The following is a 27,397-nucleotide window of genomic DNA, read 5'->3' as shown; positions in this document are numbered from 1 at the left end:
TATTTTCATGTAAGTAGTTAGAGACTGATGAAGCCACCTCTTCACCTTTTCTTTGTTAAGCTAAATAGGTTGAGCTCTTTGAGTCAATGGGTACGTCTTCCCTACCCGCCGGGTAGCAATCGGCAGGTAGCAATCGATCTATCGGGGATCGATTTATTGCGTCTCATCTAGACACGATAAATTGATCCCTGAACGTGCTCCCCGTCGACTCCGGAACTCCACCAGAGCGAGCGGCGGAAGCGGAGTCGACGGGGGAGCTGCGGCCATCTATCCCGCGCCGTGAGGACATGAGGTAAGTCGATCTAAGATACGTCCACTTCAGCTATGCTATTCTCGTAGCTGAAGTTGCGTATCTTAGATTGATCCTCCCCCAGTGTAGACCAGCCCTTTCACTATAAAGCATGTTTTCCTGTCCTTTTAATGATTCTCGTGGCTCTTGCTGAATCCTCTTCCTCTCCAATTTTTCAACATCATTCTTTAATTGTGGACACCAGAACTATACAATGTATTTCTGTAGTGGTTGCACCAGTGCAAAATATAGAGGTGTTGCATATAAAAATTGATGATTAATATAGATTAATATAGATTTTATTTATTTATTTATTTTATTTGTACAGTTTCAGGGGACTGGGGTTAGGGCAGCATTGACAGTGTTGCTGCAGGGGGTTCCCTGTGTGGCTGAGGAGCCCAAGACATCTGAGCATAAGTGTGGGAGTGTGTTTGTTGCATGGAGCCAGCTACTGCCCAGCTGAGCATGCCATGTGAGCTCTTCACACTGAGCAAACACAAAGAGCAATTTAAAACTTCCTGGGGCTTTAAAATAGAGGGGTGCCTCCCTGTGTAGCTGGCTGCAGGACAGTGGAGTTCAAAACGGTGATCAGAGCAGTCTCAGTGGGCATTGTGGGATACCTCCTGAAGGCCACTTAAGGTGACATAAGCAATGCAGTGTCTACACTGACACTGTGTCGCTCTAACTATGTCACCCTAAGCTCTACACCTCTCATTGAGATGGTTTTATTAGGTCAGTGTATCAGGCAAGTTAAAGTGGTGGGAGGAACATTGTAGTGTGCACAGCTCCATAGTTAGGTCGAGGTAAGCTGCCTTATGTCGAATTAACTTTGTAGTGTAGACAAGCCCTAAGTGTGATCAGACATTCTGCAGTGTAATTCAGGATTCAGAATTTTTCAAGGTGATATGGCATTGCACCAATGCCTAAAAATAACGTAATTTGGGAATGACCCTTACTTTTAAAAAATTATCTTGCATTAGGTGAATTAGACCTACTCTATTGTTCATTTCTCTTCTTGATTTCTGAATTGGTTTATCAAATCTGAGACTGAAAAGAGGTGCTGTCTGTTGTTAGACAGGTATTTTTGTCTTTCTTTTCTAGTGCACCAACCTCTCCTGTTGTCCTTCCTTTCATTTTCCTCTTCCTCTTCTGTAGCCTCTGACCTCTTCTTCTTTGACATGATGACAGGGAAAGAGTGGTAATCTCCTGTCTGAATTCCATCTTCATCATTACCTTAGCCCGACTCTTCCAAGTAATACTACTGTTACCCATCTAGTGTAAAGAGTAGTACTGTTAGTGATCCCCCCCATTAGTAAGCATGACATCCTGACTGATGGGGATAAAAACTGCATAAAGTTGGATTGAGACTGGGCACTAGTTTTATCCTGTTGCCTGAATTGAACCATGGTAGTGTAACTATGTTTATGCTAACAATTGTTTTTTAGAGACGGCATAAAAAGATTAAAACACCAATTATAATAATAATGTTTAAAATTAATTATCATTTACATAGCTGGTGAAAAATGAGATTTGGAAATACAAATAGAACTAGTAATAATTTTAGAATAGTAGTATATTTGAACAATTAATCTCATCATTATTAGTAAAAGTTGTACCAATTTTGTACTTGGTATGTATATTTTAATTATTTTCCCCTCTTCTTTTAACAGTGCTGTAATTCGTCGTTGAAGCCACATATTCAAAACAGTTTATACCATCAAACATTTTATATAGACTGATTCTATGTCTCATAAACTCTCTAAGCACTGTGAATTGAAGCTACCAAACTACGTGGAGTTTGCAAGCGACTAACACGTGGGTCAAATGGCATATTTTTCTGATATTTAATAAGGAGCCTTATCAACATTATGATGAACCGGGAGAAGTGGGTTAACCTCAGTCCTTCAGAATTTTCTCAGCTTCAGAAATATGCAGAATGTAAGTACTTATTGTTTGAAATAGTCTATGTAATTTCACTATATTAATTCAACATTAAGTCTACTTCAAATTGAAATGTAATACAAAAGATTGTCCTGAGGCTCTATGTTGGCATGTTACATTTGTGTTCTATGGTGATTAAATTGTATTTATTTTTTAGCTTGAATTAGACTTTGTCCCCAAAGATTTGGTTTCTAAGTAAATTATATTTTTAGCATAGATGGCTTAAAAAGTTTTTAATGAACATATAGGGTTTTCAGTTTGGGAAGATCTACCTATACTAAGTATTCATGGACGGGATATGAAAAACCTCTGCCAAAAGGATTGTAGACTATCTGGAAGCCAATTTGCCTGCCATGTGGTGTTAAGCTTACTGTTTCACTTCACAGGCATGTAGGATTTGCATGGTGTAAAGAGAGCATGCTCAGCCATCAGTGACACAAGCATCTTGGCTTGTACTATTGCATTTGCCGCTGGTGGATGCAGAGAAATATTGATGGATTTTAAGGAGCATATCCAGCTTTTTACCAGGAGGACGGTTTCCAGTGTTGAGACACATGAAGATACAGTAGGGATTTGAAAGTGTTGAAAATAGGAATGTGTGCGACTCCTGTTGTTTTCAGTGGGATCTGTTTGCATGCATTAGTGGGAGGACTAGGATTTTATAAAGTAAATTATTTTACCCAGTGTAAGGTTGTTTGGAACAAAAGGATGTTATATCTTCCCGACTGCTTTGTATCCATAATATAAGTTCTCACATAGTAAAGATAGTTTATTCAAGAGAGTATTGGGTCTGCCAGATATAATCCTTGGTTTGAAACTCTAACCAGTTGGAAGTGTTCTCACTGGATGATGACACTGGTAAGAACATTTTTCAAAGTGTGCTCAAGACTTCTTAATTTAAAATGTATAGCTTTATAAGAAACACTACTTAGACATCAGGTGCAACTTTTTTCACAGTATCTCACAACTTTGGCTGGGTTTGAACCATTTCACTCAGAATCCAACTACTGAGAATAGTAAAACTAATGTTGAGAAAAGAGAAGGAGATGTAAATATTTATGGCAGAACTGGATTACAAGATATGTTGCCAGTGTACCCTAAATCTGAGTCTTATACCAAATACCACTCTCAGAAGGATAAAAATTGTAAAAGAATAGAGCTTTAAACAAGGTGTATGTTTGGGTTTATGGATTTAGCAGTTACTGAAGGAATAAGAATAGGAACACACAAACATTTTGACAGTCTAGATGAGCTGGCAGATGTAATATTGTAACAGTAATAAGGAATGATACAATATGTATATTAAATGCTTTTATTTCCATGATATATAGTTAGAACTATGCTGACTGACACAGTGAGACTGTTAGGAAATCAGTCAAACAAGTGTCAAATTAATAGTGCCAGAGCTACACACTTTTAGATAGGGTGACCAGATAGCAACTGTGAAAAAACGGGACAGGGGGTGGGGGGTAATAGGCACCTATATAAGAAAAAGTCCCCAAAAACGGGACTGTCCCTTTAAAAACGGGACATCTGGTCACCCTACTTTTAGATCCACAATAATATTTGTAATATGAAATGAAAACACATATTGGATACTGTAATATCTCCACAGGAACCGAGAAAGGGTTAAACAAGCTCCAATTGTTTTTTTTCAAACAGCATGTTAAACATTTTTATGAATAACATATTTTATGAGATGCTATGTATGAAAATTATAAAATATATCAGTGATTCATTTGCCAGCCACAGACTATCACATTGGATTAGCATTTGCTGTTTCTTGCATTTAATTTGATATATAAGCTTAATTTTCTAAAATCTTAACTACATTATGGTATGTGTAATTTTAACTTTTCAGAAAACTCTTAACAGTTATAGTAGTTTATAATTGAGAAAGATAACATTTACAGTTTTTATTTCAGTTAGTGCTGATGTGTATAATTCTCATTTTGGGCCTGAGTCAAAGCCCATTGAGGTCAATGGATTTTGGATCAAGCCCTTAGTGATTGTTAGGACAGTCAGACCCTTTTACCAATTCTCACTGAGATCAGGCTAATGCTTCTACAGCAAAACAGTGTGAACAGGTTTTTTTTTTTTTTTTTTGGACGGGGAACAATACTATAAAATCATGCTTTAGATTATTTTAACTGCAGTGTGTTGGTGTGACTGGCATGGCACACCAAACCCTTTGAGATATTTGGTAGTGTATTACCTGCACCAGGAGATTGAAAGAAACCTTTTTAAGCACTTCAACCTTTCATTTCAATATCAATTTTTTAAAATATAATTGAAAGAAATTTTGACAAATTGAAAAAATCAAAACATTTCATTTCAAAACTGTTGAAACAAAACATTTTGATTTTTTTTTAAACCTAAACAATTTGGTGAAATTGACACGAATTTGCAGACTATTTCAGTTGACCTGAACAGCCTTTCTCACTGAGAAAAAGTTTTGAATGAAAAATTTCACCCAGATCTAGTTTATAGCTTGATCCTAGCTTTGTTAGAGGTGAGGACTGATAGCCCAGTGAATGTATTCCCTAAATCAAAGGCCCTGCTTCCTCAAGGACTGAGTCTTAGGGACTTTCCCAGTTTCTGATTAGTGTGGATTGAGGGTAAAGGAGAGTATTCACCCAGATTCCTCCTCATTTGCTCACAGTCACAAGAAATGTCACTTAAAGTGCTACCCAGAAGTTGGCAATAAGTGTACATCTCCCAACTACTATGTTTAAATATGATTATAGCGGTCATGTCCTTGGAATCCAACTGTGGATAGGACCTACTTAAGTAGAACATTGGGGCTTGCTGTCATTGCAGTATAGAGGTGGGAATGTGGTATGAGATTTAAAAAATGCTTTCTGTGCTATCTATTGAAACATTTTTATTGGATGATGTAATGCAGGGTCAGAGACTTTCACAGTTTTGAGCTCATCCTTTCCTCACTACAAAAAGAAATAGACTAAGAGTAGCTACAGAAATTCCCAATATGGAGACAACACTTTATTTCCAGTTTAAGATCTTTCCTCCTCCTGGTCTATGTAGAGAGATGTTTGTAGAAGATTATAATTTAGAGATGCTCCCTCATAAGGGACAGTATAATGAACATAGGAATTTGGAGATGTTCCCAACCGCCATCTTCAGGCGGGGCTGGATTTACACCTTACATGCCACTAGGCACAGCATCTTTAGCATCTCCCCTGCCTACAGTTGACCTTTGTGTTTTCCGTGAAAAATTAAACTCTTAACCAACTTGTAACTTTTAGGCGCCCTAGATTGTTGGTGCCCCTAGACATGTGCCTACTGTGCCTAATTGGAAATCTGGCCCTGCCTTCAGGGCACACCGCATGGCTGTGTATAGCAGTTTGCCAGAGATGCTCTCCAGTTTGTTTTGATAAAGTTTTATTCCTTTCTCATTCACTGGTTCCTTATTTAATGAACCCCAAGATTATTACATGGTGTCAGAAGTGCTGAATGAGAAGGAAACTGCAGTCATTTTGAAATTAGCGCCTGTGTTTGCAACGGAAAGCAGAGACAAAAAGGCACCAGAGAATCATATGGAGTGCTAGGCACAGAGGCTTTTGCATGTATTTGGTGAGCGCAATAGTAGCTTGATTAGCTTAAGAAGGTGGAAAAAAGCCATAAATGGATTTGTTGCAACCTCTATCCAGTCTGCAATTGTCAGGCAATGTTGCAGAAAACTGGAAAAAATTCAGACAGAGATCTGAATTGTATTTAGCAGCCACAGGGGCAGAGGAAAAAAATGATTAAGTGAAATCATTAGTCTTTTTGCATGTTGTTGTGGGGGAAGCATTGGATGTTTATAACAAGTTTCAGTTTGAAGAAGGTGAAAGCATGAAGTTAAGTAAAATACTGACTACATTTGAGGAATATTGCATGCCAAAAAGGAATGAAACTTTTGAGAGACACATTTTTTACATGCATGCAAAAAACTAATGACACCATAGAGCAATATGTCGCAGAATTAAGGAAACTCAGTAAAACCTGGGACTTTGGTGAGCTGATTGAGTCTCTGGTCAAAGACAGAATCATTTGTGGTTTTAAAGGAAATGTGTTAAGAGAGAGACTATTTCATGAAGGAGACTTAATTTTAGAAAAAGCTCTCCAAATATGCAGGGTAGCAGAAACTGTGAAAGCACAAGCCAATGAGCTGAATTCACTGAAAACAAAATAATATAGTCAGAATAGGTAAAATCAAAGAGTGGAACCACTTGCTATGAAAAGCACTGCTGGGGGAAGACAGGGTACAGATGGTCATGTGGAAGGTGTGGATCACAGTATGGCCCCAGACAGTGTGTTGCCTTTGGGACACTCTGGCATAAATGTGGGGGAAATAATCATTTTGCTAAATGCTGCAGATCCCAAATGCAGAAAAGTCAAGTCTATTCAGGTAAAGACAATCTGGTTGAGGAGTTTTTCATAGACATACTGGGATCTAGCAAGACTGATGGGAGGGACTGGATACTGCCTATGACTGTGACTGGAACAATTATTCCCCTGAAACTGGACACAGGAGCTCAGCTTAATATTCTGTCTGAACAAGATTATGAGAGCCTGAAAAGACCGAACCTACAAAAATAAAAGAACTGGTTATTTTGGAACAAATATACCAGTGAAGGGGAGGTATAAAAAAGAACATTTCAAACTACCAACCAGAGAAGAGATTATGGCTCAATTTGCAAATGCTCAATATTTCAGTAATTTGGATGCATCCTCAGGTTTTCAGCAGCTAAAATTAACTGACGAAAGCTCAAAGCTATGTACATTTAATATCCCATTTGGAAGATGCAGATTCTTACACTTATCCTTTGGCATAGCTTTAGTACCAGAAGTGTACCACAAAACCATACATATGATCTATGAACATATTAATGGTGTTGACAACTCAAGGGATGACATCATTATCTGGGGCTCAACGAAAAAGGAGCATGATCGTAGACTTTGGGAAGTCCAGGATATAACTAGAGCTACAAACCTCAAACTAAATAGGGAGAAATGTGTTTTAGGGATTACAGAACTGACTTTTGTTGGGGACATTATTTCCAGTGAAGGTGTAAAACCTGACAAGAGGAAGATTTTAGCCATTGAAATGATGCCATGTCCCCAGTCAAAGAAAAATGTCCAGCAGTTCCTGGGAATGGTTAATTTATCTTGGAAAACTCATACCTAAGGCTATGTTTTAGTCATGGGGATTTTTAGTAAAAGTCATGGACAGGTCATGGGCAGTAAACAAAAATTCACGGCATGTGACCAGTCCATGACTTATACTATATACCCCACACTAAATCTTTGGGGGGGGGGGAACAGCCCAGGGGACACCATGGATGTTCTGGGGGTTGGTGTGGCCCAGGGGGTGCTGCAGGTGCTCTGGGGAGGGTGTTGGCGGGACTGGCAGGCCCCCTACCTGGCTCCTCGTGGCTCCCCCCGGCGAAGACGCAGACCCCCCTAGGTGGAGGCGCGGCCAGATGGCTCTGTGCGCTGTCTCTGCCCCAAGCACTAGCTCCGCAGCTTCCACTGACAGGGAACCATGGCTAATGGGAGCTGAAGAGGCGGTGCCTGGGGGCAGAGGCAGCGTGTGGAGCTGAGGGAGGGACAGATGCAGTGGGATCTGAGTTACTACAGAGAATTCTTTCCTGGGTGTCTGGCTGGTGAGTCTTGTCCACATGCTCAGCGTTCACATCTCCAGGTGAGATTCTGTGGCCTGCGTTTTGCAGGAGGTCAGACTAGAAGATCACAATGGTCCCTTCTGACCTTACAGTCTGAGTCTATGAGATGCAAGCCTATGCAGGTGTAATTGTAAAGTCACTTCTCTTAGCTAACAGGAAACTGCAACAAATAAGAGATGAAACAGAGAAAGATGAATCGTTGGGAATCCTTAAAGAAGTGATAATTAAACTGAAGAAATAAGTAGTTGCTGTCCAAGTATAAGAGACTATTGGAACTGCAGACATGAACTTACTGTGATAGATTGAGTGATTTTTCAAGGGCAGTAAGGTTGTAATTCCAATGAGCCTCCGAAAATAAATGTTACAGAAGATCCATGAGGGTCATTTACAAATAGAGAAGTGCAAACAACGAGCACGATATTTGCTGTATTGGCCGCGGATTGATCACAGCATTGCTAATGTGGTAGGAAACTGCTTTTCCTGCTTGAAATACAAACCATGCCAACAGGCAGAGTCACTGAGACCTCATCCAGTTCCACAATGGCTGTATGAGGCACTGATTTATTTACCTGGCCATCAAAGGATTATTTAATAATCCTAGATTATTATTATTCTTTGTATCCAGAAATTTGCACACTGCACAATATTAATAGTAAGTCAGTGATCGCCAGCATGAAGGCAATCTTCTCCAGACATGGAATTTCAGATCAAGTCTTTAGCGATAATGGGCTGCAATTTTCCAGTGCAGATTTTAGGCAATTTGCCATAGATTGAGATTTTTTATCACAAAAGATCAAGTCCAAATTACTCCCAATCAAAAGGAATTGTGGAAAGGTCTATACGGACAATAAAGAATCTTATGAAAAAGACTTTTGACGATGGGAGTGATCTGTATAAAGCATAACTTGTTTACCGAAGTACACCCTAGGAGAATGGATTTTTTCCAGCTCTGCTGTTAATGGGGAAATAGGATCAGATCTTATTTAAAAAGCACTGATATCTTGCTGAAATCTCATAACAATGAAAACATACAGAAGATGAAAATCAGAAGTGGAAGCAGAAATATTATTTTGACAAAAGGGCCCGTGATCTCCCATCTCTTAACCCAAGTGATGGAGTGTGTCTGAGGAATCACACCTCTAATACTTTGGGCCAAAGAGGTACCATTAAAGAACAGCTGCCTCCAAGATCTAATGTACTCTAGACAGACCAGGGAGACACATTTCAATATAATCAAAGGGATTTACCACTAATCCCAGAAAATTCCAACACTTTGACTCTGGCATTTCCCATCTGACTGATCCTTTATCATTGAGGCACAAAGGAGAAACTATCAAGGAACAAGAGAGCCACTCAGATGCCAGTGAAAGGCTAATACTGAGAAGATCAGAGTGGGAGATTGAGTCTTTTAGGATGTTTAGAGACTTGCTAACCTGCCTGGAGAAGGGGTATTTGAGGAAAGTGAGTGGTAAAGACTCACTCGAGAGTGATTTGCTGGTAACCTCTCCTCTCTAGGTAGTTGACAGATTGGGTTTATGGAAATGTACTACATGGGTTGAGAATTGTTATTAAATAGTTGTTAGCTGTTTATATATATATAGATAGATAGATAAGTTAATTTGTTTTTCTTTAAGAGGGAGGATGTAGAAATATGTTTGTAGAAGATTATAATTTAGAGATGTTCCCTCATAAGGACAGTATTATGAATGTAGGAATTTGGAGATGTGCCCTGAAGGCAGGCGCTGGGGACACCCCATGGCTGAGTTCACTAAAGACGCTCTCCAGTTCATTTTATTAAAGTTTTATTCTTTCTCATTCAGTAGTTTGTTATTTAATGAACCCCAAGATCATTACAGTCTCCATTTTTAATTAATTTTCTGCTTAAAGGCCAATTTCTGGAGCAACACAAATGTTCATTTAAAGAGAAGAAAAGTGAATTTGTGGAAATGAAAGTACATTTTAGTTCAGATTTGGCTCTTCAGTATCTAATGACTTTTAAAAAATAATAATTGTTCCAGATTATAGTTATTCTTTTGTCTCCTCTAAAGAGAGGAGTTAAGTGATCAAGTTAAATTCTCATAGCTGCTACTCTTATGAAGAAGAGGTAGTGCAAGTTTGGGGGGGCTTGTCCTTTAGTGGTTTTAGAACACTGAAGATGATAAAATAAAAATAAAATAAACTACTCTTTGAATACATTATGATTATGAAAATAAAGTAGATGCCAAATCCTGAAGAGCAAAGCATAGAGAAATGCATACAAGTTATAACTCATGGAGTAGAAGAGAAAGATATACTTCTTCCTATTGGACCTCTACCAGTGATCACCTCTTTGCCCCTGTCTTTGTTCTCTCTGTTCCTGAACCTTTTACTGTTTGTTTCTTAGTCCAACTGAGTGACTGATGCAATTCCTGTTAAAATCAAGGGCAGTGTTTCCATTGACTAAAAGGAGTTTGGATCAGGTCTGTATTCTTGAAACTGCAAGGTCTGCACATGAAAAGCTCTTATTGAAGTCGGTGGGTAGTCTGTGTGCAGGATCAGGCCCCTAGTCCAAAAGGAGAGACCTTGCCTCCTTGAGTGTTTGTAAAGTGCCAGGTACATGCGTGATGCTATATTATTAACAACAATAGCAGCCTGGATGGTTAGGGTAGTGAGAAATGTGGGTGAAGCTGAGTGATGTAACTCTCTCCACTGTGATCACATCACTATGTGCAGGACTAGTGTGGGGAGGGTCAATGCTCAATGGGACATCTCATTTTCAGATGGGGAAACTAGGGCTCCCATTGACATCAATGGGAGATTTGACATTGATTTAATCATCCTAAAATATGGCCCTTTGTTTAATTCCAGAAGCAGGATTAGAAAACAGTGCCTGGCTCTTAGGCTGATCTTGCTCTCCTGAATCATGCAGCATGCCATGCTCCTGAGCTGCTTTCTTTGTGACCAAAGGGCATCGTGGCTGCTCCAGCTGGGAGGGAGCTTGCTACCACCTAGTGCCATCAGTGGCAGCTGAGTCAGTGCTGCAAATTGATCTAGCAGTACTAAAAATAGCAAAGCCACAGGTCCTCAAATCCCAGCCCTGAATGGCTGTAGTGGGGGAGTATGAATAACCTATCATCTTTAGGGAAAATCACAGTGACAAACTTTTAGTCCTGGAAATTGGTTTTCATAAATTTATATTTTCAAGGATATCTTTGCCAGGAACACTTTTAGAAACTTCCTTAAAAAAAAAAAAAAGAGAGCGAGAGAGAGAGGAAACGAGCGCTGATATTTCTAGCTCTTCCGGATCAGGGGTTCTCTGGTTGTGAGATTCACAGGCCTTAAATGCTGGCATTGTTTCTTACTGTGTCTCAGGGTATGTCTACACTGTGATAACACACTCGGGCTCGCAGAGCTCAGGCTGTGGGGCTATCAAATTTACAGTCTAGATGTTCGTGCTCAGGCTGGAGCCTGTGTGCTGGGACCCTCCTTCCTGAGGCCAAGCTATAGCCCAAGCCCATATGCGTACACTGCAATTTTATAGCCCCAACAGCCAAAACCCCGCGAGTCTGATCCAGCTAAGCCGGGCCAGCCGCAAGTGTTTTATTGCAGCATAGACATATCTTCAGAATCCTGACGGACAAAAGGTGTTTCCTCTCCCTCGTTGAGGCTTGATCCATTAGAGCAATGGACTCTTCCCATATTCTAGACTGAGAGGGAATTCTGTCTGAACAGATGTGCTAAGAGAAAACCCAGAGAGACCTCTAGGACTTTGCCTAATACTGCAGCCAGGGTGTTGCAGCATCAAGTGATACTACCTTTGAAGATAAATTACTTTGGCTAGTTAAAAAAACAAAACCTAACCAACAGCTTATTAAAATTCTAGAAAACATTATTTGAGAACTAATTATGCCTCTGACATGTTTTTTGCATTTATTTTCTCATTATCTACTTTTTTCCTATGGACATTTGCATGAAAGCAGACAAAATCTTTCATTTCTTTCGAGTTCATCTGTTCCTGTTGCTCATTCCCTACATGGAGGATACAGGGGGATAAATATAACTGATTTCTGTGGAATTGATTATGCTGACACAAACAAAGAATTATAACTTCAGTTCAACAAGTTGAGAGGAAATAAACAAAAAATCCTGGAATTGTGTAATTATGGCAGAATATCAGCTTTAATTTTTTTTTTAAAGTTGTGAGCCCTCTTGGTTTTGAAAAAATGCTTGAAAATGTATCCCACCCAAGTGTAACCAATACAGTCCTCCTGTCTTCCCGAGTCAGCACACAATCTGAAACAATAGCTCTGAGAAGCAGGAACTGCCTTATTTGGCTCTATCAGATGTTCACTCCAGGATCCACTGGCTGGAGGGCCCATCAAAATCACCCTAGTAGAAGAATGTGTGTGGCAGGAGGAGAGGAGTGCAGAGATCTTGGCCAACCCACTCAACAGATATATCCTGCTGCTGAGTGGGCCCTTCCGCAGCTACTCCTGCCTCTCAAGAAGCGGCCAAAGCTCCCATCCCTGTTGCTCCTGAGAGGAATTGTTGCTGTTTTGTGTGGGGAGAAGGAGGCCTATGCTGTTTCTGTGTCTCTGCGATGGGGCATGGGTGCAGCAGGGCTGCATGGTGGAGCCCGTATATCAAGGTGGTCCAAGGGCCCTGGATTGCCTTATTCTGGCTATGCTTTCTTCTAATAAAGATACCATTGTTCACATTCAATTTATGACTTATTCATTTAAATAACAGTTTGAATCATATTTTTAATATGTTCATGGTTATATGCATTTTCATTGTTTTTGAAATACTGAAAATATATTTCTCATTGCGTTGCTTTGGAAGAGTTTTATTGGGACATTAAGGAGTACCACTATGTAGTTCTGTTGGGAGCATTGCAAATTTTATTGGCTGTTTTGGGAGATTATTGATTGTCTGAAGAAAGACACTGCACAGTGGTATACAATGTATTGCTTAGTAAAGCAATTTGGAATATACTGGAAGAATATACTGCCATTAAATGACAATATTATATGATATAGTACTGTTTTATATAGTTAACAAAATAATACGTTTAGTTTTTGCTTAAAGGTCAGATCACTTCATATGAAACCTTGAATATATTGAAACCGAATGTTTCAAAACTATTTGTTGCTTGATAAAGGTGCCATATCTTGGATTGAATGTAATTGTGATGGTAGCTGTTGATAATGGATTTACTTTGAAAAATGCAATACGTCAGGATGCACTAACTGGCCTATTCAGAGATAATGTGATTTTACCCAGAAAGACATATTGAATAGCCTTGGAATTCTGAGACTTTGCTTGTCTGTTGAAATTAAAAATATTCTTTTTTATTAATTGAATACTATATGAACTTGATAGAGTGGACAACTCCTGCCTTTAGTTTCTCTTTTATATCAATGGGTCTTCACAGTGGTAAGGGCAGAATTTAGCTTCCTTGCTTTTATCAGAATATTAGTTAATAGCTAATATTTTTGGCATATCAGTGTTGTCATCGTTGCTTGGAAGGAAGCACCATGTATCCTTAAGTAAAGGAAACTCAAATGAATGAAGGGAAAACAGTAGTTATAGTTTGGAGTGTGACCAGAGGAGGATAGGGACTTTATTACATGATTTAAGTTAACCATGTGCTTAAGTGCTTCCCTGTATAGAGGCCAGTATTTGAAAAATGAGAGGACTGGGAAGCATCCAAATTGCTGGTAAATTATTTAAATGACACTAATGAGGATGAGAGAGGATTGAATAGGTAAGGAAAGGGGTCAGTGTATTATGGATCAGGATGTAGGTCAGAGCGGGAGTCTGGTCCAGTGGGTGGAGCAGGTATGTAGCTTGAGGAATAAAGCCAAAGGTCAGTACCAGATGACCTGGTATCTAGCGATTTACCAGAGCCAGGAATCAAAGCTGGGTTAGATACCAAATGCCAGAGCCAAGGGTCAAGCCAGAGTCGGAAGTCAGAGCCAGGACTATTAACTGATGACTGAAGCAAGATGTAAGGGCAGGAACTGGAGGAGAGGCAAGGAGCAAGCACAGAGCAGGAGCATGGTGAGATCAGGAGTGAAGGCCGGGTTGAGACAGGAGCAGAGCAGGAACAGTGTTGGGTGTAGGAAACAGGCAGAAGCAGAGTCCAATGCAAGAGGAAATCACCTGGCTGCTCAGACAAGTTCCTGTCTCTCCTTCTGGCTTAAATAGTGAGGTTGGGCCAATTGGTGGAGCCAGTTCCTGTGGGTGTTGCCTTGGCTCAGGTTGTTGTCCTACTAGTTTCTTGGTCCACCAGGTTTTACCAGACATTAGATGGAGGCCAGGATGTGATGGCTGTCTAGGAACTTTCAGGCCTGGGTTCAAGACCTGGGACATCACAGGAAACAAAGACCAGAGCAGTTAAAATATCTGTGCTTGATTCACCACTGCATTAGTCCAGTTTTATGCCAGTGGTTGCAAATAGATATTGGAGGTGCAATCATGAGCCTCAGTGAGGGAAGAAAAACGTTGCTGTTTTGTAAGAAAAATGGAAGAGCTGGAGGAGGAAAGGGGAAGTGTGTACTGGAGCAGTGGTGCCCAACCTTACTACACAGGAGGGCCACGTAAACCTAAGCACAACCTTGTGTGGAACAAACAGGTTCTACATATTTTAATAAGATTTAAAGTCACCTGTATCGATTTATATTTTAAGTTCAGCTTGCTTTGTGTGTTTTTAGATAGAAACAACCTATGTACAGTATTGTCTATTTAAAAACAAATAAAGAATTCAGTTCATAAAACGTGTATCAGAATGATAGAAAACAGGGGAAAAAACATATATGAATCTGCTGTTAGTATATTGTGTTGAAGCAGCCTGAGGGCCTTTGAAATGCTCTGGTGGACTGTGTACCGGCCATAGAATGGGCTTCCCTGTACTGGAGGAAGTCACTATGGTCCTGGGAGTTTCTCCAAAGATCTTTAACAGTAAGGGAGCAGAGGCCAAGGAAGTGGGTTGAAGTATGAGCCATGATTCATGGGATGAATTGAGTGGTAAGAAAGCAAATAAAAAATACATACTAAATTAAATAAGAAAAAACAAAGGGAAAAAAGACTAAAAGGAAGGATATATATATTCAGAAAATATGAAAATGTCTTCATATTGAATTTCAGAACATGTTTGCAGACCAAGACCCATGGGTGCCTGGTAAATTTACAGCTCCCATATTAAATTAGTTACTGGAGAGGACAGGAAGCTGAGAGAGATTAGACCTCAGAATGGAATGAATTTAGAAAAAAATTAGAATAGTGTTAGAATAGGTTTATAGAGAAAAGAGCAGTGGAGGCGATCCAGAAAGGTAGCTTAGCTAACCTCATAACACTTAATTCAGAAATTTTTGCTTTTAATGAACATTTGTATACAATGAATAGTAAACATTTTGTATGAAACAGAATGACTGTGACAAAGAGGGGGATCATATGAAAGGAATCCAAATGACCTCTACTGAACAGAAGAGAACTGTAGAGATAGAGTAAACTTTCTCTTCCACTGATGATGAAGCTGCTCTACAAGAGCTATTGCATTTTCTGTGGAAGTCTCCTGTAAAGATTCTGCAAGTGTATAAAAGAAATTTCATACTGAAAAGCTGTTAACTAAGTAAGGCAATCAACATTATTTTAATTAGCAATTAGCTAGTAGTTGTGATAAAAGAATGATGACTTGCTTCTAACTTCATTGGTTTATCATAAATTAAAGCCATGGTGCCTACCCTATGAATTTTGCATGAAGCTAGACTTGCTAAATCGTGTCATGTTGCTGCTTAAATCCAAGCTCAATACTTCATCTTCTAATCTGCAGAAATGGTCAAGCAGATACTTTTTCACACAATAAAACATGGTATTACCAAACAGGATTGCAATCACATTGCTATGCCTTTTTAAATAATAAATGCTTTAAAATAATGTTGCAGTTTTGATATAGATCCTTAAAAGAATGGCATTTGTAATAAGTTGTCACTTCTTCCCTAATGCACTCAAATACTTTCCAACCAATTCATATAGGCCCTAATTAAGCAAAACAGTTAAGCACATGATTAAAATTAAGCACTTTTTGAAGTGTTTTGTTGAGAATATGGATGGTCGTAAATATGTGCTTAAAGTTAAACATGCACTTATGTTCTTTTCTGAATTGGTATCAAAGTCTCTATCAAGGACTTTCAGAGTAGTAGTTGATTTTATGGTACTTCCACAAGACCTGTATTAGTTCGGTACAATGAGTAATTTACAGGAGGGATGCTGACCTTTCTTTTAGATTGTAAGCTCCTCGGAGCAGGTGCTGTCTTTTTACTGTATACTTTGCAGCACTGAACATTTAGTGGGTGCTAACCATGCATGTGGTGCAATTAATAAGCAGCTCCAATTGACTTTGCAACGAATAACCCAAGTCATCCTGCTTCTCATCTAGCTCAACTCTCCTGCTATCTCTTTACTTAGGAGCCCAACAAGACCCTGGGTTGCTTTAATTTTCCTTCTTCTCCCTCCACACTACATTAATTGTCTCATCTACCCACAAAACCTGTGATACCTGTATCAACTATGTGTAACTTACAAAAACAACAAAAAACAACACTCCAACTGTCAAAACAAGTTAGCAGACAGAACCTTTCCTTTCCTTCCGGACACACATCTGAATTGCTTTTCAAATATTCCAGGCATGAAAATGTAAACTGTTGCTCAGGATATGCCTTAACATCAAAAAGCTACACGTAATTCTGCATAATTAGGCACGACCCAATGTAATCACATGCCTCAATTTTTTTTTTCCTGGAAACTTGTAATATGCTTTTTGTATTACAGAAAGTCTTTATTTTGGGGCTGAGTCAGACCTCTTCGAGTTGTACGTCACCTCTAGTAGATTAAAGCTGGAGAAATTACTCAAAATGACTGTGTTGAATTAAACTAATAAGCCTAATAAACATCTATGTTTCTTCAGTAGATAACACACTGTGTGCATTTTGGTTTTCCAGCATGAAAGGAAAATCACATATTGCACCAAAGCCCTTGACTTTAACCTGAAAATACCTAACTGTTATCTATAAAACCAGGCTAGTTGTGAATTTTGTTGTCTGTAGACAACTTAAATGTCCAGTTTGACTGTCCCCATTTTTAATTGTATTGATTTAATTTATTGTCATTGGAATGGGTTATACTGCAACTCCTTGCTTAACATTGTAGTTATGTTCCTGAAAAATGCCACGTTAAGCGAAATGATGTTAAGTGAAACAAATTTCCCCATAAGAATTAATGTAAATGGGGGATGAAGGGTTAGGTTCCAGGGAAATTTTTTTTTGCCAGACAAAAGTCTCTCTCTCTATATATACATATACATATACACAGTATAAGTTTTAAACAAACAATGTAATACTGTACACAGGAATGATGATTGTGAAGCTTGATTGAAGTTGTGGAGTCAGAGGGTGGAAGAGGGTGGGATATTTCCCAAGGAATGCCTTACTGCGAAATGATGAACTAGCAGTTGGCTGAGCCCTCAGGGTTAACAAATCCATGACTTACACTCATTATCCTGTTTCCTCTTAGCCTTCCCTCTCTGCCTCTCCTTCCTCCTGCCTCTTGTCAACTGCTCAATCCCAATTGCAAATCCCAACTGCCACTGCCTTTTCTCAACTATCCTTTCTAGCTACACATCTCCTACTCCTAAACTTCTATTCCAACATGCCATGGAATCTTCCATAGGGTTACCATATTTTAATTTAAAAAAAGGAGGACACTCCACAGGGCCCCGGCCCTGCCCCAACTCCGCCCCTTCCCCGCCCCCTTCCCAGCCCCTTCCCCAAAGTCCCCGCCCCAACTCTGCCCCCTCCCTGAAATCTCCGCCCCCCTGCTCCTCTCCCTCCCCTGGTTCCCGCGAATCAAATGTTCGCAGGAAGCCTGAAACAGGGAGGCAGCAGGTAAGCTGGGGCGGGGCGCGGCGGGGCGCGGCCCAGTCCGGCCCCCTGGGCCGAGCGGCTTCCTCTGGTGCCAGCCGGCCCAGGCCAAGAGGCTCTGGCCCCGGCGTCTCCTGCTCGGCTTGGGCCCTGGGGCGCCGGCCCTGGTTCTGGCTGAGCGGCTCTGGCCCGCCCTGGCCCCAGCCCCCGACTGAGCACCGCCGGCCCCAACGGCTCCAGCCCCCGGCCGAGCACCGCCGGCCCCAACGGCTCCGGCCCCCGGCCGAGCACCACCAGCCCCCGGCTGAGAACCGCCGGCCCCAGCGGCTCCGGCTCCCGGCTGAGCACCGCCGGCCTGGCACCGCCGGCCCCAACGGCTCCGGCCCCCGGCCGAGCACCACCAGCCCCGGCTGAGCACCGCCGGCCCCAATGGCTCTGGCCGGGACCCAAGCCCCACGACCCCTCCCTCCCCATTTTCCTGGACGTGTCTGGCTTTTTGGGATTTCCTCCCAGACGGGGATTTGAGACCCAAAAAGCCGGACATGTCCGGGAAAATCTGGACATATGGTAACCCTATCTTCCAGAACCTTTTAATTCAAAAACTCCATTCATTCTCATTGTCCAAAATATTCTGCTTTGAGTCTGAATAGTTATACAGAGAGAGAGAGAGACTCAGTTACACTCAGATTGATCAGTATATAAACCTAAGGCTGAAAATGAAAATTAGACACCCATCTTAGCTGCCTGGTGAAATCTACTGAACGGGACAAGAAATAAATTAAATAGATTATTTGCTTTCCCAGACCACTACTTTGCTACATGCTCTCCCTGCCTTGCTTAACTAATGGCGCCCCATACTATAATTCACGCCCAATGGAAAGTAAATACTGGCCTCCCACTTTAGTTTCTTTGTTAATGCCTCCAAACGGCAATTATGCTTAGCCTCCAGGAACACACATTATTATTGCTCTCTCCAATGCTCAGTGTTGGCCATAACTGCCACTAGGGACATTAACCATTACATAAGGTATTCACTTTCAGCCTTCCATTGGGCATGCCAGTGAGGTGATGCAAATCAGACCTGATCAGCATCTTGTTTTTCAGGAAGGGGGATACAACAAAATCTCATTTCAAAATTCAGTAACTCTTCACTTAACATCATCCCAGTTAACGTTGTTTTGTTGTTACATAGCTGATCAATTAGAGAACATGCTCGTTTAAAGTTGCACAATACTCCCTTATAACATTGTTTGGCAGCCGCCTGCTTTGTTCACTGCTTGCAGAAAGAACAGCCTGTGAGAGCAAGCTGGTGGGGACTTGGAACCAGGGTGGACCAGCAGCCCCCCATCAGCTCTCCTAAATTCCCTGTGTGGCAGCCACCCAGCAGGTTATCAATTGCCGGGCAGTTCAGTTATCCCTCCCGCGCACTGCCGTGCGCTGCTCCTACCCTCTGCCTTGGAGCTGCTCCTGGGAGCCTCCTGCTTGCTGTGCAGGGGAGGATGGGAAGAGGGGTGCTGATGTTAGGGCATCCCCATCCCCCTGCTCCTGTACCCCACCTCCACAGAGCAGGGAGGGGACACGACAGGGCTCAGGATGGAGGGAGCCTGCTGGCAGCAGCTGCTGTCTCAACTTGATGATCTATTTAAAAAGGCAGTGTAATTAGAGTGGGGTCAGCGTACTTCAAGGGGAAATGCACATCTCTCTCTCACACACAGCATTTGGAAAGTAGAAGGAGTAGTGCGCTCCAATGGGATAGTGTGGGTTCATCATCACGTTCAGTGAGTTGAAAGAAGGAAGAGACCAAAAGGAGGAGGAAGCAGAACCAGGGAGGAAGCGAGAGCAGAGATAGGGCAGAAAGAGACAAACAGCTTGAGAAATGCATCTGGTTGCTTCCTTGCTGAGGCCACGTTGTTGTCCAATTAATGTATTTGTTTTGCTGCATGTAAATTAGCCACACAATCATCTGCAAGCTTCTAAAAGACTTGACTGGCATTGAATTCTAAAGAGATTAATAGTAATCCAGTTCTTAATTCTTACGAAGGGATCACTCCCCCACAAGACACAACTGGCTGAATCAGAATTCTTCCTCTTATTTTTCCAGCTTTTACATGACTAAGAACAGCACATATGGTGCATGATGAGTCATCTTTGTGATTAAGGCATGCACATGACAGCATCTGTATTATACTAACCAGGTGAGCCAGTCTTTTATCTAAGCAAAAGGGGCTAGAAAACTGCCAATAAAAGGATCATCACATACTTGTAAGTTGTATAGTATGGTGCAATAAGGGATAAAAATAGAGGACTTCAGTAATACAGTCTTATTCTAGATATAGGTACTGAAATAGTAAGGCCAAACTTAAGTGCCAATCTTTAGGCACCCCTAAAAATGACCTAATTGTAAGAAATGTGGAACACTCAGGGAGCGCTTGCTGATTTAAGTGGGAACATTAGGCACCCAAGTTGAGAATCTTGGCCTCAGAGTTTAGTTGTGGGATTGATTTTGCTGGGATAAACATAGGTGAACCCCTGCACCAACCTGGAGCCCCATTAATTCCAGTGGAATTCCACTTGGGTACTGGGTTACATGTGTTCACATCTTCATTGCAGGATCCGGGATTGATTTGCAGATAATAGTTACACATTGTAAAATAAATATATTTTATATATTTATATGTAAAAGAAATATATCCTCCATTGTGATATCTTAATTGTTTATTGACTCTTAGATGTAACATAAAAGATAGCTAAAACATTTAGGCAGAGATTTCCAAAGCTGCCTTAGGGAATTTGGGTGCCCAAGGGAATTTGAATGAGATTTCAGTGTTCAGATTCATTAAGCAGCTTTGAATTTCTCAGCCTTTAAACCTATATTTAAAATGGAAGTTACCTTCCTCACTATGCCATTTATGTATTTACTTTGACCTTTTGGATGATCATTTTATTTCTTTTAAAATTAGAGTTCTCAGAAGAAATAGGGTTGAGGGTTTTTTGTTTTGGTGAAGTAATGTATGAACATAGACAAATTCAGCTGTTTGCCATTTGTGAATGACCACAGACTTGAGATATTTTGACAAGGTTCTGGCATATCTCTTAACAATACAGCTAAAGGGTAGGGGATGACATTACTTTCAGCAGAGTGGATCTGCATGACATATGATATGCCAAAGCCTTGACAACGTGAACATTGCGAGCAAGTAAATGATTTACTCTGTCAGTTCTAATGCACATATTCTCAAATGTACCTTTTGTCTGAGTGCAATCAACATATAAAAAATGCATTACTCTAGTGCCAGAATGAGGTATGGATGTGGCTATGGGTTTACTCCTGGGGGAATTCTGTGCCACTGTGCGTGAGCAGAATTCATATTCCCCACAGATTTCTTTGCTTCCTCGCAGAAAAAAATGGCTTTCTGACAGGGAACTAAAGTGAAGCTGCAAGAGCAGTCATGCACCACTCCCTAGCGGAGCAGGTACATTGTTTCAGGCACCCAGAGCAGCTGGCAGAGAGGTAAATCACCACGGGGCTCGGGACATCTCAGCCAGTGGTTCCTACCCTGAGCCAGGATCAGCTGCTAGTCCTGGCTGGGCTGGAGGCAGGAGAGGATGGGACTGCCTCTTCCCCTGCAAAGAGTGGCTGGGGATATGTCAGACCCACCCCCAGAAACCTCCTGCAGCTGCAGGAAGCTCAGCGTCCTCCCATGCTTCCTGCCCCCATCGCTCCTCAACTGTGGGGGGAGGGGTCATTGTACGGGTAGCTGCTTCCTCAGCCATTCAACCCGTGTGCATCCGGACCTCCCATACCCAGACACCGCTGTCAAGCCTCCCCTGGTACATCCAGAACCCCCCTGGCCCTCCATACCTGAACCCCACCCCACGAACCTTGACCCCTGCATCTGGAGCTGCCCTGCACCCAGACCCCCTGCCTCTGTACCCTCACCTCTGTACTCCCACTGAGCTCCCTGTACTCAAACCCCACCTGATGCCCCACTCTCTGCACCACACTGAGCCCGCATATCCAGACCCCCATGCCACTGACCCCAACTAGCTGCACCCAGACCCCCATCCCACCAACTCCCATTCCCCCGCTGACATCCCCCACATCCAGACCCCTCCGCTGAGCCCCAACCATCTTCACCTGGAAGTCCCTGCAGAGTCCCATTGCCTCTGCACCTCGAACCCCCCCAACGAGCCTCAGTGCATCCAGATCCCCCCCATGCCTAGACTCCCCACTGAGCTGCCTGCACCCTGATTGTCCCACACAAAATCCTCTCACCCCACTGAGCCTCTCCACACTTGGATCCTGCCTGGCTGAGCCTGCCTGCCCCACACCTGGTGTGCCTGGTGCAGAGGTGCAGGGCCCCAGGGTGTTTCTGTAGCAGGCCCAGGCCTTGTGCTGTGTCAGGGTCAGGTGCAGCCTCGCCGCTGAGTCCATGTCCCAGGGGTGGAGGGAGCTGCAGGGTGATCTCCCACCTTTGTGCAGCCAGTGGCCTGTGCTGCCCACTGCCATGCTGGAGCCTCTGCATTTATTTATTGACAAGTAAAACTTGCAGAATTTTAAAATATTGTGTGCAGAATTTTTAATTTTTTGGTGCAGAATGCCCTCAGGCGTATGGATTGTATACATGCCATACAACATGAAGAATTATAGAGGGCACAGTAGTGACCACCATAAAGTCGTATAAGAGTTTTCATTCTATCCCCCTCTATTATAAATATTCAAAAACTCTTCCACCCTTTTGCCTGAAATTTATCAGGCTTAGTCTCTGTCCAAAAGTGAATGTATTTGGGGAAGGTTTTAACAAAAATGGTTCAACTCTTTTGGCGTACAAGATGCATGGGGAAAAAACATTTTCCCCACAAAAAACATTGAGCTGAAATGTCGTTGTGGAAAGTTGAAAGTTAGTATCTTACAGCAGTGCTGAACAGATTGCATGATTAAGCTCACGTAGGCCATTTACATTAACCGATAAAACCTCATCTGATAAATAGCACCTAATGAATGCTGTTTTATTGGTTGAACCTGTACAACATATTGCCACTGGCTAAATTATTAAAGTACTATCTCAATAAAGATGTGTATTGGACCATTATTGAAATAAAAATTTATTTGAGCAATAGTATGTAATCACACAAGTCAGGACTATATCATAACACATGCTATCATGATTACAGGGCAAGTTGACTCTGATCCCTTGCTGATTTCTCTTGCACCCTAGAGGTGTTAGGCCTTGTGCCCTGACCTTTTCTTGAGGTAGAATCATGCAATTCTCCCACTCTTAGACTGGATCCCAGTCTACTGCATTGACCATGAATTGATGTGGATTACTCCAGCAGGTCCGATCAGGTTCAGGATCTGCAATCTTTCTCTTTTGGAGCTTGTAACCCCTGAATTGCATTGGCCCAAAATAGCCTTCTTGAAACCAAAATGTTCCTACGCTAAACAAACAATAAAGCGTAGCATAAGAGAAAATGGATTTTAAAAACAACAAAAGGTCTACAATTCATTTCTGTCTGACGTAAAGGCTTGGTATTACACCCTGGGCATATTTAACTTTCCTGACACTCCAGCCTTAACTTAGGTCTCTCTGCCATGTTCTTGAGGGCCTTTCCTTAAATCTAGACAAAGCTTTTTGTTCTCAGTTGTCCCTGGGCTTGGACCTTCTGTCCAAAACCCAATTTTGCTGAGCTCCACAGGAGGTTGAATCATCTCCACCAGGTGAGTTGCTCTCCTGTAGTCTTGTAACACTCCTCCTGCACACACAGACCCCAAGTGGTTGTTGAGGGAAATCGTATCCCAAGTCATTGTCCTGCCTTCCTGTTTTTTTGTCCAACAGCTGCTTTTCTGCAATTCCTAACTTCTGATTTACGTTCAATACTATCAACTTGCCCTTTCTTCCACTTATTATGGAGTAGACCTCAGAGTTACATAGACCTCAGGAATGGAGGTTGTTCGTAACTCTGAAATGGTCGTAACTGAAAAAAAATGTTATGGTTCTTTCGAACGTTTACAGTTGAACGTTGACTAAATACAGCTTTGAAACTTTACTATGCAGAAGAAAAATGCTGCTTTTAACCATTTTAATTTAAAGGAAACAAGCACAGAGACAGTTTCCTTACCTTGTCAAATCTTCTTTTTAAACTTTCCTTTTATTTTTTTAATAGTTTACATTTAACACAGTACTGTTCTGTATTTGGTTTTTTCTTTTTTTTTTTTTTTTGGTCTCTGCTGCTGCCTGATTGCTTACTTCAGGTTCCAGATGAGATGTGTGGTTGACTGGTCAGTTTGTAACTCTGGTGTTCATAACTCTTGAGGTTATACTGTGTATATATAGAATAACTTCAGTTCTCCTCTAAACCAGGTCGGTTTTTAAACCAGCACAGCCTTCTTCCTCGATTGTGACTTTTTTGGGTATCTAGTAAGGTGGTGGTAAACAATTCCCAATGATCATGCACATTTTGATGATTAAATTTTTCCTCCCAGTTCATTTGGCTCATAATTGTTTTCAGCATTGTGAAATTGGCCCTATTAAAGCACTTATTGAAATGTATATATTATTGATCTGAACTTTTATTCTGCTTGCACAGTATAAATGTGATCATGATGTCAGAAGTGGGTTTGTTTCCAAATTAATCAACTTATGACTAATTGGTCATGCAAATTTCTTGCCAGCAAAGCAATTCATTTGCTCATTTTCCTCCAGTGAGAATTGTCTTAACAGAGCCATACATGGCAAGCAAGTGGTTTCTAGAAAGTAGATAGTGTTGTTTTTTTCTCATTCCCTTCTTTTGCTAGACATGGTTGGAATTTGATTTCCTTGCTGTCTCTATGAACAGAAAATAACAATGCTTAAATCTCAGGGGAGACAGAACAGTTAAAACAGCAAAAACATACAAATACTTAGTAACAGCCTGAAATGTTGGATTATAACTTTATGTACAAATGGCACAGGATTTATCAATTGCTTCCTTTCATAAACAAGCCTTCAGCTATTTTAAGGATAATATATAGCATATAAGACTTAAAAGCTTTTGTTGATATCATAAGCAACAAGAGTGATCTGTGTGTCTGTTTAATGCAAGTCCAGCTTCCGCTATGTACTTTTGGGGTATTTCAGTACTATAATAGAATGTCTGATATAGTACTGTGTTACTTCAACTTTACCAATTCCATAAAAGTGGAAAAATTCAGTGGTTGATCAGGTTCAGAATATACAGTTTGGTAAATTTGGGAATTCCACTGCATTTGTCAATCTAGCTATTGTCACAAGGTCATGTTCTTTGAGTTCCTTGGTACCATGAAAGGAAAGGAACTCTAACCTGTACCAGCATTGCCAACTCTTGTGATTTTATCATCTTGTGATATTAGATATTTTATTTACAGCCTCAGCTCCAGGAGGACTGATGGGATGGAAACCTATAAGAATCCACTGAGCCAAGAGCTGTCTTCCCATCAGACCACCTGGTGGGCTGAAGGGGACCTGTGAGCCTTGGTTCTGTCACAACTTCATCAAAATAGAACTGTCTTCATGAAACATTCTCAGATGGGACAAACCTTCCACGGGAGAGTTTCCAACCAGCTCTACTTTACATAACAGGAGCAGTGGCATATGAGAAGGTTGGGTATCTGGTCTGTAAAACATCAATCGGTAGATCCTTAGCTGATGTAAATTTTCATAGTTCTGTTGAAGCCAGTGACTTCAATGGAGCTATGACAATTTACACAACCTGAGAATTTGCCCCAAGATCTTAAAATCTCCTGGCCATATTGCCAAATGGAAAATTGTTGGATTGCAAGCCATTATGTGGTGGGTAGTTGTTCATAGATCAATATTTACTTTGGGAGGGAGCACTAGGTCTGTAACTCATACTAGAAATGGAGGTGGGGTAGGATGGGTGGAAGTATAAAGAGTGATGACCAATAGGCAGAGGCAGGGCAGAGTTATAGTTGTTTTTGAAACTTTAATTACAAATATCTTGACTTTCAATATCTGTTTGACAATTTTCTAGTAGTTTTTTTTAAATTAATATTTATTTACATCCTTAATTTTATCTCATCAAGCTTATTTTAATCTCTGGGGAGTCTGGCAAATTTTATAAATATTAATATTGATATGTCTGCTATGATTTAGAAGACATTATAATTTATTATTTACTATCTAGTGTGAAGAATTTTTATTCCTTTTCTAGAACTGAGAGAATATTTTTTGGTGAGAAAATATTCTGATACTTCATTAAGATTCTGAAATGTACTTGATTTAAAGATGAACAACCATAGCTCATTAAAATCAAGGTAACATGGTCATTTAAAACAATAACATTTTATTGGAGAAATTTATTTCTGATGGTTTAATTCATAAAAATAAATCCCAAAGGAGGGATAAAACAGCTTGTGAAAACTCAGAATTACGTGGGGAAAAATGAAGCGTTTGGGAACACTTCTTGTGATTTCTGTTTGGCAGCTGAGAAGGATTCAAACTACTATAATGAAAATACCATTATATAGGAAATGCATTTTTGAATGTGCAGTTTTTAGTATCAACACAATTATTTATTTTGACTGTTACAAACACAATAAATAACACTTGCTGAGAAATACAGAGTGAAAGTCTGGCCCCACTGAAGTCAATGGCAAAACTCCTATTGACTTCACTAGGGTCAGGATTTCACCCCCACACGTTTACACACATGATTAATCTCCATGGTTATTTTGGTGAAACTTAAATATGCAGTGAAATTCACCTGGCTATGGTGTGCCAGTGCAAAGCTTATTCTGCAAATGCTCATACACATACTTAACTGAAAGCAGGTGAATAGTTCCATGTGATCCTTCATTTCATCCCAAGGGTCAGAAATCTGAATTTTAATTCCTACACGTTTTTTTTAACTCATCCTCACAGTGTGTGTGTATATCTGTCTCTATAATATATTTATATATAATTGAAAATACTATTCACTAATTCTTCATAAGTCACACTTAATTAAATATTAGTCAGTCGGTTTTGGAGTTCTGAAAGTAGGGGTCAGAGTGAAAGAGGGCACTGAAACAGCAAAGAAAACTTTTGAAAAAATCAGACACAAACAAAACAGTTTTTTCTAAGTCCCATATCTTAAGTATAATCAGTGCAATGAACCTCCCGCTCTTTAAAAAGAGAAGGAAAAAAAAACCTTATTTTTTGACCAGAAATCATAAATGACAAATTTCAGGAAAACTGGCTTTTTCCCCTTAAAAAAATAAGTAGGATGTGTGTAAAAATATGTATTTGGGCTTTTATAATGGAAACTGTCTCACAGCCTTATTTATGCGGTCAATAGCATGGCTCCATGATGTAATGGTGGTATGATTGTCTCATTCTGCCTTTTTATACAGCTTTATCTTACAGATACAGACAGGTACTGTGAAACATGGACACAAATGAACAGAGAATGAGAGAAAAGTGACTTAGGGAGAACACCACAGAGTCACTGACCTTTCATAGTAAATTTCAGGTGTAGGTGCACAAACATGCATGAATCCCCTACCCCTGCAATTAATAAATCTGAAGTACAAGTACTTGAACTGCTTTTCATATTACATACAT

General features: G+C 40.7%; 1 protein-coding gene across 2 annotated transcripts in view; it reads left to right on the top strand.

The window, feature by feature from the left end:
* The first annotated feature begins 1,965 nt into the window (after window positions 1-1,965).
* The window catches only part of DGKB (diacylglycerol kinase beta), a 457,353-nt gene continuing 431,921 nt past the window's right edge, over window positions 1,966-27,397 (top strand). For both annotated transcript variants that reach the window (XM_034760549.1, XM_034760547.1), the window contains exon 1: window positions 1,966-2,227. In XM_034760549.1, coding sequence (XP_034616440.1) covers window positions 2,158-2,227 — 70 coding nt within the window. In that variant the 5' untranslated portion in view covers window positions 1,966-2,157. The remainder of the gene's footprint in view (window positions 2,228-27,397) is intronic.

This window comes from Trachemys scripta, chromosome 2, assembly GCF_013100865.1.
Source record: "Trachemys scripta elegans isolate TJP31775 chromosome 2, CAS_Tse_1.0, whole genome shotgun sequence".
Taxonomy (NCBI): domain Eukaryota; kingdom Metazoa; phylum Chordata; order Testudines; family Emydidae; genus Trachemys; species Trachemys scripta.
Note: the sequence above shows the minus strand (reverse complement) of the source record. Positions and strands in the feature narration are given on the sequence as shown.